This window comes from Amyelois transitella, chromosome 19, assembly GCF_032362555.1.
Source record: "Amyelois transitella isolate CPQ chromosome 19, ilAmyTran1.1, whole genome shotgun sequence".
NCBI classification, from domain to species: Eukaryota; Metazoa; Arthropoda; class Insecta; order Lepidoptera; family Pyralidae; genus Amyelois; species Amyelois transitella.
The window spans coordinates 2,457,384-2,473,854 of NC_083522.1; the positions used below are offsets into that span (position 1 = coordinate 2,457,384).

At 33.2% G+C, this 16,471-nt stretch overlaps 1 protein-coding gene across 1 annotated transcript in view; it reads left to right on the plus strand.

Annotated features, from left to right (window-relative positions):
- LOC106137276 (putative phosphatidate phosphatase) overlaps positions 1–15,949 on the plus strand; it is a 58,888-nt gene extending 42,939 nt beyond the window's left edge. The window contains exons 4-6 of the mRNA XM_013338081.2: positions 12,464–12,625; positions 12,982–13,158; positions 13,557–15,949. Coding sequence (XP_013193535.1) covers positions 12,464–12,625; positions 12,982–13,158; positions 13,557–13,667 — 450 coding nt within the window. The 3' untranslated portion in view covers positions 13,668–15,949. The remainder of the gene's footprint in view (positions 1–12,463; positions 12,626–12,981; positions 13,159–13,556) is intronic.
- The last annotated feature ends 522 nt before the right edge of the window (positions 15,950–16,471 follow it).

A 16,471-nucleotide genomic window follows, 5' to 3' on the forward strand; every position in this document is an offset into this window, starting at 1 on the left:
CTTTTTTTGCAATATCTTTAGCATCGCCTTTTTTATCACGCCATATATCAGACGGTAAATTTAACTTTTTAAAGTCTGGAGTTTCTTTCGTAAATTCTTTTATTTTATTATAAGAGTATTTCCGTACAAGCTCCTTACAAATTGTTGGACATTGAAGATTTATGTGCGTTTTTAGTTTACGACCATTGGCTTATTTTAGTTTATTGTTTACACAAAAGAAAATTATCTTAAGTTAAAAATGTTAACTGCTTCCTACATTAATATACTATGCTTGGTTGTACAGAAAGATGTTTTGTGTTTCGTTTATATCGTAAAATAGTTTAACTGGTTAAAAATAGACTTCATGTAGTAATATAGAGCTAACATTTATCAATTATAATAGTCCACTGATCTTTAAAGTAAAACTCAATAATATCGTCTCGCAAACTTGGAGGGTTGCGTGCAGTTTTGACGTCATTGTGAGCGAAAATAGAATTCCAAATGAAATAGTCTATTATACCGATTCTACCCTTGGGACTAGGACGGCCAAAGTAAACACGCTGAAATAAATTAGAAAGTAACCATATAAAATAGAAACGTTTATAGCCCAGATTAGGGAGAAAGATTTATGTTCCCATTTCTTCAGGCAATCTTGTTTATTTTATTCCCATAATGTACTTAACTAGTCATCGGGGTAACTGGTTTTTAACATTAAAACTAGTAGTTTCGTAATTTCTATGAAAGTAATCTTGCATCAAACATAAACGCGACGTTAAGAAATGTATTTTATTGCCTTCTTGTAGTAGTTTTACTATATAGAGTTTACGTCCAGTTACAAGTAGTTTATCACAATAAACAATGGAAAGAAATCTAAAGAAATATTATAAATAGGTTAAGTTTGTTACTTTGTTTGTTTGTAAGGGGTCTTCGGATCTTCGGAAATACTAAAACGATCATGAAAACTCTTTTACAGTTAAAAGATAAATTATCTGCGGGTGTCACAGGCTATGCATGGCATTAACGATTACCTATCCTCTTTGATGTTATCGGGAGGAGTAATGGAAGATGTAAATCCGGCTGTAAATTAGGGATTGGCGAAACATGATTGTGAATTTGACACTAGTTTGGTTTTTTATAGTTCTAAAATGTAGTTTATTAAAGAGGTTAGATGGGTGTATCTTCAAGTAAAAACCACACGGTAGCGGTAAGCACCACGGGCTGCTTTCAAAAATGAAGAACGAACTAGAGAAAGAAGAAGAATTGAACTGGCACTAATTTCATGATGATTATGATCATCATGGAATTAGTGCATCACAAAGCCAAACAGCTGAACGTGGCCTATCAATCTTTTCAAGACTGTTGGCTCTGTCTACCTCACAAGGGATATAGACGTGATTATATGTATGTATGTATGTTATGATCATTATTGAGGTGAAATGTTCGTAGAAACACATTATTGAGATTTAGCAAATGTATTTTCAACACTTGATCTATCGTAGGAAAATAAGAAAAGTCAACACTAAATAGATCCAATGGCCGTGTCACATCGGGTCGTTGATCGGATGGGATTTACAGCTCGGTCACATAGGCGGCGCGTTCAAACGACCAATTAGAGCTATCTCTTGGTGGCGATTGAAACGCCATCCACTGTCATAAGCGATGCAAGGCATAAGCGATGCGGAGAAATTATACATTCACATTTTGATCTAAAATCTTACATTAGTTTGAGTGCTGGGCTCCTCTTTAGATAGGTGAGGAAATTACCAGGACTAAAGCCAGGAGGAAGATGATACTTATGACAATCTTGTTCTTACGCATACTTGTTGAACAACTTTACTAAGCTAGAATTAATGAAAAATATTATATTAAATATATGCATTAAGATATTAATATTATTATGAAAAATCATAATTAGTCATTTGTAACTTTTTGATGATTTTTATCATTTATTCCGTGAAATTGAAATTGTTTCTTTTTTCCCAAATTAACACAGTTAGCTATTTCTGAGTGAACTTTTTTTTGACTCTACGAAAATTATAAGCAATTTGTTAGATATTCTTAATTATTATCAATTCTGAATGGATTTTTATTTATTTTTTTCTTCTTAGGTTACTTTTCTAACATTTACTTTTGTATCATTAGTTGGTGGTGTTCAGTTTATGAGTTACACCATCTCGCCATTTAATTGGGTTTGTTTTGTAACATGAGTTGGTAATTGAATCGAATTGGAATCATATGGAGAGTTATGGAATGCGCCTCAAGATTACTTTGAACCTCGTAGGTAACCCGATAAGCCTGAATCGTAGTACCTATGTGTTTGTTTGCCAATGTTATAAATGTCTTGGATAATCTCTACTATTTATTATATTGTAAGTATTATTTCCTTCTTTCTTTCTACTATATTACTCTGAACTCTGATTATCTCATTTGTTAACACAATTGGCAATTATAGTTGATTCTTAAAGCTTATTATAGATCAATTAATCTCTACTTGTCTGCATTTAAACGCAGTTTTTTCGCAATTGTTTATTTTTTTCCTTGAATTTTGGTTTTGTCTCCTTTTAGTACTGTAGGTCTCATTCGTTAATGACTAGAAACATTAGTGTCGATGACCGAGTACTGAACAGTCAGCGATAAAAATGTTTATTGTCGTTTAAGCAATATCGTTTAATGGCCGAAGCGGCTTCCTGCTCTTATGGCTTTATTGCCAGTGTTATGTGTTTTAAATTGACATTGCTTATTGAGTATGCTGATACCGAATTTAAGTAATTTTTTTATGTTGTTTCCGCTTACAAATATAATCTCGAAAGCTACTACGTTGTCAATGTCTACATACACTTATGGTTTGCAAAACTGTTCATAACTGTTATAAGTAATCGTCTGACACAATCGAATGTAACTTCAAAATTTTTGACAACACCTCTTATTTGTACCACATTCGACGCCCAAGTTTAAAGCCGTGCAAGAAACTGCATTGCAGAATTTTCTATATCAATATTCAATCAGGGATAAACAGAATATAATCTTATTTCCAATGCTCTTGAACCATAGTTAACCGTAATATCTGTAAGCACCTCAGTCATTACTTGTAAACCGATACAGTCGCAATGTTACCGTAAATTGACTCCGACTTTCCCCGACGTCGTAAAATGTCATTCCAGATAAATGTAGACCAAGGAATTGAAAATTATTTTGCATAGAAATGGAGTTGGAAAGGAACTGCTTAAACAAAAAATATGTAATATTGGTCCAAAGTAATAAAATTAAAAAAACCATGTGTCATGACAAAATAAATTTATATGATTGTTTTGTGTATTTATTTAATCTTTGTACCTTCATTTTCTTTGTCATAGTTTTAGCTCTGAATTATTAAAATCATATCCCCATAATTACAAGAGTGACCGGGCACAATATATCGATGACAGTCGCTTCCCGTCCAGACCATAACTTAATGCGTGACAACATTTTCATTATCATTCAAAATAATTTATTACACCCCTCTTTTCCCATTCCATTTCATCACAATCGATTACACGCCAATATCGTCACTTATGCATCTCTTTCACTCCTACCAATTTAGACGACTTCCCGTTTAATTAAAACTTATGACCCATCGCTACCGACCCCAGAGCTCTATACAGAGACATGCAATAATTCTTCGATTTGATCGCACCCTTAACCAAACCGTCCAATTTAAAATGACCCGTATCACCTTTGATTGTATGAATGTTTGTCATCATTGAGGGATCACGTTAGCTTGGTGAGCTGATGACAACAATGCTGTCCATATGAATGAGTCCTGAGCCTATGTCTGTCTCTTTCCCGCCTATTGTGATGAAGTGTCACGGACGCGGAGGATTAGCAGGCTCAAGGTGAAATTGTACATTTTTTGCTTTATATCGTTGCAGCATTGTCACTTTGTTTGTCGCACCGCCGTGCTTACCTGTATCTCTTTATATTTTTAGTTCGTCATGAATGATACAGACCTTACTTTTTTGTTAATCTCCTGATATGGATAATAACTAAAAAAGACTATCATTATTTTTTTCTATCTATCAGTGTAATTCCCACCTAAAAATTTCGATTAAGATTTCTTATTAAATCTGTCTTGAAGATATAAAAAGTAGAGACATCAATAATATGAACTGAATATTTAGTTTGAGAAATTACATGCCACAGAAACTGGACTCGGAAAGCATAAAGATCATGAATATTTTTTATATATTATATAAATATTATAAAATTGTAATTTAAATAAATAAGTGAATACGTAGGTAGTCATAGAACATCGGTTGTCGTTAATCTAGCAAAAAGTAATTAATTAATTCAGGACAAGTTAAAATTAGTGTATATGATTTCAACCTCAATTCATGTCTAGACTCGAGTTTAAAGACCCCAAAACTGGTAATCGAATACTTGATATTCAAAAGCTCGTAATTCAATACTCGATTGAAACTGAAACAATAGGGCGCAGCGAGGCTGCAGCCGAGTTAACTGATGGGGATTTTAAAGACTACAATTGAACGTGATTACAAGGCGATTCGTTCAAGATTGATGTCTCAATTGTTTTCGATTGATTTGATATTTTTGATAAGGAAAGAGGCCTTAAAGAAAGTTTTTTCGTCTTCTGTCTTAATGAGGGCTGTCTCATCATATTCAAGACTGCTCTGGAAATAATACGCATCAATTATATTTGAAGACAACTACGATGTAGAGTCTTTCAAGACTTTTTTCCGTCTTCTGTTTGATGTGAGCTGTCTTACAAATACGGGGCTGCTCTTACAATTAAATGTTTTAATTCTTTTAAAAGACAGCATTACAAATTTATCTAACTTTTGTACAAAATGGTTGTAAATTGGATTTAAATAAGACACATTAGATTACAAATTCTCATGCACGATGTAGCTTGTAATAATATTAATATAAATTTATAGTTACGAAAGTTAATCCTCTATCCTGGGAATACAAATTTTATGGTAATAAGTACCTATGTGCAAATAGAAAGTACTGTTGTTAACAAACAGTAAAACCTGGCAATGCTATGAATGACTAGTGTTTCTAGAGTTAATCCTAGAACATTACCCTCTTCACGGACAATTACCGCAACTAACGACTCTAAGTATACCCTAATAGTTGCTTCGCTAAGTGTCGCTTGACACAAGTCTGTTAATTGCCTGTAACAAGCGTGGTCTGGTGTGGAGACATGTTTACCGAGCACTGATACGTTTGCTAGATTTGTTTATAAAGTTTGTCATTTTCATTTTGTCTTTTAATTGCATCTAAGTTTAAAGCTCTAGCTTTCTAAGTATTAATTGATTTTCCAAATCTGCTGCTTTGTAGTTTAAATTAAATTTTTGTTTATTTGTACCAGTGGTTTTGATCCACGTTCGGTCAGATCATGATGGTAGTATTTCACTGATCAGACTTTGTCTTTGAAATTTATCTAAGTATCCCAGTCACATATCAAACTTAATTTGAGCCTTCTAGAAACTGTGGTTTGTCCGGCAAATATTAAATCAGTTTTGGGACAGTTAAAAATATACTGGTCCTTTCAATGTTGCAAATTTAAAGTCATATTTCAAAAGAACCGTTTTGTAAAGGACTTAAAAATTTAATCTGATCTCTAAAAGAACATTTTATTATACTTAAAGCACAGTCACCAGACACCATTGTTATGCAGTTGGCATATTTTTGGATAAAAAATAAATGACATCAGCTTCTTGTGTATTTAGGTGGAATTGTCCAAAAAAGACTGCTGACCCGTCTGTCTGTGTTTTGGTGGACCTCAATAAAACGAACAGCAAAGTAGCACTGGCTAAATTCTGGACATCAATGCTTATTTAAAAAATGTTAAAGTTTGTCTATTTGTCTTTCTCGGCTACACCCACCCGAACGCGAAATACGGTAATTTTAGTTTATGCGCGCGCAGCTGCAGCCAGAACCTAGTTCCGAAAATATGTAGCTAACTCAACAAGTAGATGTGTTTTGATAATAAGACCGGTGTTATGGTTTAAAACACGTACTGGTTCTATCAACAGGCCGACACGCGCTTACCAAACATTGTTCTAGTGGTGCATCAATACCATACAAATAGGAATATATTATTTCGAATTCTTTGTTCAACACCTGTATTGTTTGAAGCTGTTTGTACGAACATTTTTGTTCCATGATCACTCATGGAACAAAAATGTTCTTTATGATTTCGCAATCATGTATTTTTTATTCTCACTTTGCTATTATTTACTTCTTTTAAGCTTTTATTTTTTCGATATTCTGAGCTGATATTCAAATAATTATATAAGTAAATTAATATTATCATAACAAGATACACTTATATTTAAAATTCTGATTACATACGGTTAAATTAATTTTCTTAGTAGGTATAGTGACTACTTTATATCAGTCAACAAAAAAATTGCTTTTCATAATAACATTCGTTTTGTGAATTGATTTCCGATCTGCAAATTTATAATTTAAAGAACGATTTCAACAATAATTATGTAAAGTCAACTGCCAATTCCTACATCCGCTATTATTTCCAATTAAGATATAATAACTTTCTATATTAATAAATCATTTGTCGCAACGCAATCTATTGTGTCTACTTGCGTCAGAGGATCTCTGCAGGCTTTTTATTTGCTATTGTAAGGTTTTTATTCAGCATTATATTCTGTTAAGGGAATGGACAATCACTTCAAGTCATCCTGTACAGCATCTGTGCCCTTTTTCCTTCTAGCGATGGTCCCGGTTACATCTTCACCTCTTTGGAGAGGTGTTCTGGTGCACCTTAACTATGATCCTGGATAGAGTAATTCAGGTTTATACGCCAAGCAACTTTCGTCTGACCTTCGCAACTTTTGCAGGGAAACCTAATCCATATTGGGGCATAGTAACACATCTAATTTACTGACTACGCAGGTTTCCTCACGATGTTTTTCTCATTGTGAAAGCATTCATCGGTACCCAAGTCACCTGTAAGAGTTTAAAAGTTAATGACATCTGTAATAGACTAACGCTTTCTCTCATTATTGATATTCCTAATGAGGAAATAATTGTATTAGTCATAAATATTGTTAACGTATCTCCTATTTATGTAATTAATTGTATTAATTTCATAATTAGAAAAGGTAATTATTAATAAAGGAACACTAACAAAAAATTGAGACATCTTAAGGAAAATTCTGATATAGTTAGCATCCTATCAAATAGTGATTGGGAAATAGTTATTTTTTTAATTTGATGATTAACTAGCTCGCGTAAATACTTTGAACCACAAGATGTATCGGATATATCGTTATCATTTGCCAAAAGCATTATACGTTAGCACAACGTTCGTGCAAGAATTGAAGAATTTTTAATTAACACTATCTTTATCGCGTTAATTTCACCTTGGTCTTAACAGATTTCGTCGTGGGAGGTTAAGTGTCGTGTGCACTTACACCAGAGATAACGGTGCGTCTGATACCCACTTTAGGGCCAAGTCACGCGTGTCGGTAAATAAAGTTCAGTAGAAATTGGTGATTGGACGTTGAATATACATGGTTCTCGTTATAACACCTTTGGTTTGAATGAAAACTCATTACAACTACTGATGATGTTTTAAGAACTTGTCTCAATTTATAGGTATGGCGATGGCGTAATCATATTTAACAAGTTGAGATAAAGCTCTCTATTTCTTTTCTATGTCCGGACTTAATTTTTTGTTTTTGTTAAATCTTTCATCTTTCAACATTAATAATCCCATAGCCTAAGACAATTTTTGGCTGGCACATTTTTACTCTCTCTCTCTGTCCCTCTCTCATTAAACCACCAGCAGCACCAGACCAGCAAGTCCGTTTTTATTTAGCTCTTAAATCACATGGCTATATTAAGACACTTCGCACTTTTCACTCTATATGGTATCGTTTTACACGGTGCATTATACCCGCCACAACATTACCACTGCGCCGTCAGACCTGTTGCTTTACTTGCTATCTTTTATCACTTTTTATTTTATAATCTGACAAGCATCTCGCATTGAAAACTGGAGGTTTCATAGCATAGCCTGTTTTGCTCGCGGCTGTACTGGGTTGAGATAGATATTGGACAGAAAAGATTTTTAGGATTACACTGAATTGAAATTTGCAAATAAAATCACAGATAAACATTTTATTTTGTCTTTTTTTACGAACTTTTACGAACGAACTATTGCAGCTTTTCACTCAAATAAGTAATAATTTATGCAAACTATGATCAAATAAAAATAAAGGTACGTTACGTGCGCAATAATATCAGTAGTATTTATAAATAGTATAATGTTACGCGGAAGTTTAAATTCAGTTATGATCAAAAATCTGATAAAAGTTTACGTATCCTTCTTACGTATCTAAAGGGCTTTAAAATTTCGAAATAGCCTTAAATAAATATTCATTACAGTGATCAAAGTTTGCATTCCTAGATACTGACGCTACGCTGCACTAGACCACAGTCTAATAAATCTGCAGATAGTATCTTGGTGATATTTTATATTCGATCAATGTTACTCCTCTCATTTCACTTTATTATGAATTGAACAGAGCCGACATTGAATTAAAAAAAAATGCTATAAATTTATGCTAAAATATTAGTATAAGATCCTGAGCCCTTTTAATTACTACATTTTACTTCATTATCAAATCCCACGTTTTTTTTTTACTTTTCTTTTTGAAAAATAAAGAACATCATGTAAAAGCCTAATTTCAAATAAAAATATTGCCGTAGTAATGTGAAAATGTTGGATAAAACTTAATTCACAATATTTAACTATGTAATTAAATCAATAAGCTACATTTTCCAGCAGAATGGCTTTAAATCAAGTTAAGATCGACGCCTACGTGCGATTGTATCTTTCAAATGGACGCCAAACCGCATCAGGTTCACGGTTTGCGCTTTTGTAAATCAATTGGCGATGAATTTTTAGTTGTATTCTACACCGATTTAGAGTTTAAAGATAATGTTAGGATAACTTTCAAGTTCTTTTATAAATTTCATTGAATGAAATTCAAGATTTCGGTCGATTCCATTTAGAAGTTCTAACCTTAGTGTTGCAGCATTTTTTTAGCTTTTTCGATACTTTAGTGATAATTTGAAAGACGCCAGAAGGTTTTGTATAGCAGTTGTCTTTTGTATTGAGTTTATCATGTTCATACCCTTGTACATGCATGCTCTATGCAATTAAAGTTATTGATTAATTCAAGATTTGCAGATCAAGATTATCAACACAGCATGTTAATTATCGTATGCATTTTCTTATATATTATCATCGCTTCTATATAACATCTTCATTATAATTATGTCTCACGCTGAAAGTATAAGTCATTCTTTTCTAAAACGCCTATTGCACAAAAAAATAAGCATCACAATTTCTACACGAAAGTTAATTTGCAACGGCTTTGATGGTGCGATAATTGGCATGAAGATTTTATCTGTAACTGATGTGATACGACACACGACTGTGGTAAAGGCAAAAAGAGAGAATGTAGTATGGGAATATGCAGGGATTTATTATTAGGTGTGTTTAGTATTATCATAACCCAAAAGTTCTGCATCATGATTGAGTGCTTGTAATATTTTAACTATCAATTTGGGTTTATAGTTTAAATTTAAAACAAAAACTATAATATATTTTTTATAAATATATAAAAGAATATTTATAACAAATTATAAAAAAAAAATGCATTTACAGCAATTAGAATTTATAAGTGAAATTTGTCTATTTAACTGTCCACAATTTTCTACGCAACAATAATTCCATGAATGATTCCATGGTCTATAAAGCATCGTGTGGTGCATTTTAAGGCAAGTCAAAACCACAAACCACAAGCCCAATTTTCAATAATCGTCTGAGGATAGTGGGTGACTGGACTGACTGGTCACGACAAGGATTATCGCTCGGAATATTGAAAGACTTGTTTTAAAAATATACATATTTTGCGTCGTAAATTGCGTAGTTTCGTTTTTTCTTTCACAACCAGACCAACATGTTTTCTTTCTGAGCAGTTAAAAGACAATCAAGAGAATGTCATATGAACTTATGATTCTTCTTTAAGTAGACGGGTTAATTGTTGCAACCTGTCACTAATTCTGAATCTAAATTTTATCATAAGCCATCCAGCTCAACGTTGTATTCAAGTCTCTTACAAAATAATGAAATCTTGAAACTCCTGTTGAAAAATAATATCGGATTTGCAATCAAAAATCGTGGATAATACACAACAAAAAGGGCAACAACTCTGATGTCCATTTTTAACAAATTACAATTTTAAATCTTTACAACTATCAATTTGATCTTGTAGGTTCCGAAGCAGGTAATGATTAAGTTATCAACGTAAATTTGAAAGGGAAAGCAGTTGCCGCAAACTGTACTTATATAATGTCGCAGATTAACATGTTAGCAAGAGAGTTTACGATCGATAAGTTAGGAAGATTATTACCGTGGACACTTCCTTAGCTCTTGAATAGTAATCTCGGTTTGTCAAAAGTAAAAGATTTGTGATAAGCTACAATTCAGGATAATGTGAATAAAATTTATGTCAACCACCTTTTCCACTACATATTACTACAGTATAAAGTAAAGTCCCCTCTATTTTCACTGCCTTTATGTATGTGCTAATCTCGGAAAGTTGTGGACGGAATTTGTTACTGTTTCAAATATTGGAAAAAGGGTTATCTTAGGAAGGTTTGCTATATATAAATGCTACCCGTGCGAAGATGGACGGGTCGCTAATTGCTTAATAAAATATTATCGAACCCTAAACTGACCATTTACCAAATATTCCGCTGCACTTTGCAACTACTTAGTTATTTAACAAATTTTATCCTCGATTCCCGCCCTCTGGCAATCGTCTCCGCCTCCAGCCTCGTTTCCATAATCACTAAATTATCGAACCTTTGCGCAACTTATAAATATACAATACCGTTCGCGAAAGTGGTCGTTATGGCGAAGGTATTGGCTAATTATTCCAAGATCCTTTATACCTAAATCTAGGGATGCCAGTCGCATTAATATCTATTTGCTTTTCATAATATAAATTATTCGATAAAATTTGACAATTGATGGCATCTTGTATAAACCAGCCTTTTCTTAGCAAACCTCTGCTATTTCATTTTCCTATTAAAGTTAAAGCATTGACTTTTTCCCCGAGATCACAGTAATAAGTTAAATCAGTAATCTCCTAGTGTTAGCATAATTCTTTTCCTGCCAACCCTGCAACCCAACATGTTCTTCGGTGAAGGGGCGCCACTGCATGATTGGATGATTGACGTAGCCGTTTTATGCGAAAAAAATCCAATATGCAACGAGTAATTACATGTTATCGAGACTGTAAACAAAATTACAAGCCTTTAATAAATCGTGCATACCGGTTTGGGTTGCAGCTTTAGTACCATGAAGTTTGCTTCGTGTATGTTCGATAAATCTGCTAGATTGGTCGTCTTCTTCAGTCGTCAGTATTATATTTACATTTACTAATAAGTTGCGCTTGCAAATATTTACTTTGACTGATCTCTCACTCTCTCTCTCTATCTTTCATCTTTTCGCATTCCCAATTGCACCCTTCGTCACTATGCTTGCTCGTCGGGATGTGGAGTACGCTTTCCGAAATTTCTCATTGCACTTTGTCCGGTCTACAGCGTTCGAAAAAAATCGTAGGCACTCATATCAACTTTTGCGATATCAAGCCAGGTTTTCTGGGTCTGTCCCTTTTACCTGAGCCTGAAAGAGGCGGCAAAGCCAGATATTGGTTCCCGAGAATACTTTCATATCCAGGCTTTCGCAACATTGACCGTACCAACGTAGACGTCTTAGCGGTTCTAGGCAACTTTACTGATAGACACACGGAATTTTTGTTATTTAATTTAAAAACATCCTCGGCAAAATGTTTATTATCCAACCCACCTTTTTACCGTCATTAAATGAATAAAGGCGATGCACATAAAACATGTCACTCAGGCTGTTGTAAATGTCAGAACGTGGTCGGAACGGTAGCCCGAAGCGCCGACGCAAACATTTTTAAAGAGAATATGAATTACCTGATAATTTACGAGTATGATCTGGTGCAGATAATTGGACACTGTATAGCTATGCTTGTTATTATGCGAGATTTAATTTTGTAAACTGCTCACACCATATTTGTATCAACTCCATATATTGCAACTCTCATACTATGGTCGATTTCTAAAAGGACATATAATTTGTCGCTTTGTAACTCCCCAAACAGTATTAAAAATTGTAAAAACACTGCTCTCACTAAAAAACAACTCGATTCATCCAATGGTAAATCTGCTGTCTGGCCACCATGATACTGTAGTAACAGGACTGACAGCAGGATTGGATCATAATCGTCTTTGCTTGGATCCCAAATTTCAACGAAAACAGAAAATATAACAAAAAAAAATTCGTTGTTATTGTTGTTAGCATGAATGAATGTGAATCTTAACATCTTATCGTTATCTTTTTCTTTTCCAGGTTTGCAAGCCAGACATCGACTGCAACTTGCCCGAAAACAGGTGGCGATACATCGAGGACTTCAAATGTAATGGGGCCGATGAAAAGCTTATGAAAGAAATGCGGTTATCCTTCCCCAGTGGCCATTCTTCCTTCTCTGCTTACACTATGCTTTACTTTTCTGTGAGTATATATTTCATTCCTTTTGCAAATTATCATACTGCTGGTATTTTTTTTATTTTGGTAGAATTGTCCCTAGTGCGGTCGTCATGGTCCGCCTATAAACATCCTCTTTTGGATTTATATTGGAATTTAAGATCGTTCGTCGTAAATCTTCTCGGTCATTAACGTTAGTGGACCACTTGCAGACACTACTGTTAGTATTTTAGGGCACCTAATTAGCTCGAAAGGGAAACTAATATGGTTCGGAAGCTAATATGCCTTTATAATGGTAGAGGAAGATAGAATTAGTCTAATACTATCTAATGATGTATTCTTATGATCGAATTGAGTAAAAAACACCAATCTGTATCTTTCAGATGTACCTCCAGAAGCGCTTCACGTGGCGAGGCTCCAAACTCCTCCGCCATGGGCTCCAGTTTGTCCTTGTCATGTTGGCCTGGTATACCGTCATGACTAGGGTCTCAGACTACAAGCACCACTGGAGCGATGTGCTTGCTGGCTTTAGCATTGGTCTTCTATACGCTGTTATCATTGTAAATATCTATTTTAGTAACTTCAGTACAAAATTAGTTATTTAAAATTAGACCTTTTGCTAGTACCGAGAAGTTTAATCAGTTAATATTATCATCATCACTTTGTCAGTAATATCGTTACTAGGTCGGATGCCTTCGCTAGTCTATTCAGTTCACTCTTGTAATGAAGGTGAAGCATCTATCATTTATTATTATTATTATATATCATATATTTATCATTTACTTGAGCAAAAATGTTAAATAAAGATTATTTAACTACCGAATAATATTGTCTTTGGTTTAAATACTACGATCTAGTTCGTTTTCTTTACAATAACCGGCATGTGACAGTTTCCACTAAGGAAGTGCCACAAATTTAAAATAAACGTCGCCTTAACACGTAATTTTCTCATTTCCAGTTCACATTCGTGTCCGACCTCCGCAAATCCGTGCGGATGCGTCCGCCGGCGCGCAGTGCCGAACTGCACGTCACCAACGGCACCAACCACAACACCATGGTGCACGTCTGACAGACACCACCCAGCGAGTCGGTCTCCGACGAGGAACCATGATCCGAACCTCCGAATATATCGTGGATATCACACGAATATTATCAGTGAGTGATGTGACTCTATTTAGATGATATAATTGTAGATGGTAGGTAGTGTTAAAAACAGTCGTGATTCCTTTGATATATGTCGGTCTCCGATGAGGAACCATGATCCGAACCCCCGAAAATATAGTGGATATCACAAGAATATTATCAGTGATGTGACTCTTTGTAGATGATATAATTGTAGATGGTAACATTGAAAATTGTCCGATAAGGACACCTGATCTGAATATGATCAGTGAGTGTAAAACAGAGGTAGTATTTCACATGATTCCTCTAATGTACTGCATTAATTTGGTGGAGTTCTAGACCAGACATCTAACAAATCTGAGTCCAAATCCTCATCAAATGTAACGTTGATATCACACGAATACTAGTGAGTGAAGTGAGTCTTTATAAATGAAGTGAATTTTGAAACAACAGTAATGTTTCCCATCATTCCTTTGATGTACCTACAAGAAAAGCAAGTTTGTAATTGCAATGCAATTCTAAAATTGACACAATGCAATTCTAAAATTGCTTGGCAATGATGATGTTACTGATATATTTAGTCTTGAGAGACATAACACGGCAAGTAAATGAATTGAATGAGACATGTTGTCTGTTGTAAAATTTTACATCTAGACATATTAACTTTATACCTAGACCGAATTAAAGTCTACTACCAACTAAACATAACAGATGTCTAGGGACATTCGTTAATGAACTACGATTGCGAAATTTAAATTAAACTAGTTATTGTAACAGATGCTAATTAACAATGTACATTAATTTACGTTTACTTGCAAATTAATTTAGAAATATGTACAAATTGTTTGTTATGAGCATAATTTGAGTACTTCATATTTCATACAAATCGTTTTTATTTAATGCACTGCTGTATGAATTGCTTAACCGTGGATTTTATGCAATTCCTCAACAGAATAACTAAAATAATTTATTCGAACATGCTTTTAGACACTTAAGATAACGTTGCAATTTTACTTATAATAAGACCATATTTATTTTAATATTGGCAGTGAAAAAATGAATAATGGGTACTTTTAATATTTTATTTTCTACCTCTTTTCTTTCTTCAGCCATATGCTTTACTATTCTCGGAAAACTGTGTTTTTGCCTTAATTATTAATATTTTTAATATTTATTAAATTAAATTAATATTTATTAAAACTCTGCTACTAAAAAAATTTTTTGCAATTTTAAAGTACATTTTTTTGCTGCAAACGTTTTATTGAAATTTTTTCGGAACTAAGTATATAAATTAAGTATAGTTAGAAAAATTATCAAGTACTGCAGATTTTCTTAATAACCGATAAGATCATTTGCACTTTAATTTAATAACCCAAAGGGTAAAAAGTTAGTATATTTTAAATATATGTATGTATATATTTATATAAAAATGGCAATGCAAATTTGCAAGGTTTTACCCAAGGGAATTAGTTATGTTGTTATTGATAACATAAATCGTAATTTTTATTTATAACATTGCATTTTATACAATATAGATTTAGATCATCGGTTTTGAGGTCTTGAAGACCGCAAGCCTGTATTTTTATACTGTGATATAGTTTTAGAATATAATTATTTGAGTTTATGGAGAGTATAATTATATTTTAGATTTAAGATTAGGTGCTAATTAAGTATCAAAAATGTTTTAGATGTAAAGATATTTAAAATTTTATATATATTTTTTTTGTCTAAATTATACTAGTCTGTCTGGTTTAAGGAAGCTATGCAAGTAATGTTTAATCAATAAAACGACATAAGTATTTTGTCTAAAGAAATTATGAGATTCGCAACATCGTTTCTAATTACATGAATCTGCTTTCTTACCTATATATATATATCTATTAAGGAGGGGTTATTAATCAAAGTTGACACTGTATATGTCTTTTTTCTCATTCCATCTTTTCGGTTAAATTCAGTGATAGAGAGAGAGAAGCAAGACCGATAAAGATACATCAATTTTCGTGAATAACCTCTAAAGTATCATGAAATAAGTCTGAAAAACAGCATCTACACAGTTCGAAGAGCAATTTAAGAAAAAAAAATTTTGATGAATTATAAAACTTGCATAGTGTTAACGTATATGTGTTGTAAAAACACGTATTAGAAAAAACACATATCATAATATTTTAAAATCTTAAATTTTAATTTTCTTATTTGTTGAAATGTGAGCGCCTACCTGCTTTCACAAAAGTTTTTAATAAGTAGGTATATTTTAAAAGCTGGATGCTTGTTGCAATGGTTAGTCTTACATTATTATTGTATATGAAATATGTGTAAAAAATATTGTATAATTGTAATTTGTAAGTATTTAAATTAGTTAACATTGAAGACGGGCCGAAATTGGTATTGTTATTTCGCTATATCTATAATGACAGCTTCAAAAGCGACATCTATCTACAATAAAAATTTGGTAAATCAAAATATACAGGGTTACTAGTATCAAATATAAAACCTTTTACCTACTTGCTCAGGCCATCACACTAAACAACCTTTCCTATGAAGCCAACACCGAAATCGTGAGAAAAAGAAATAAAATAATTTAGCTGTTATATATTTGCCACGTTAGGTAATTAATTTTGTATGAAATGATATGGAGCTTTTTTTGATAAGCATTTGAAGTAACCCTATATAAATATACAGAGAGGAGAGTTTTGGCACAAGTCAAGAATCCTACTTGACAAAGTCTTACTCGTATTGGGCTTTGATTTATTC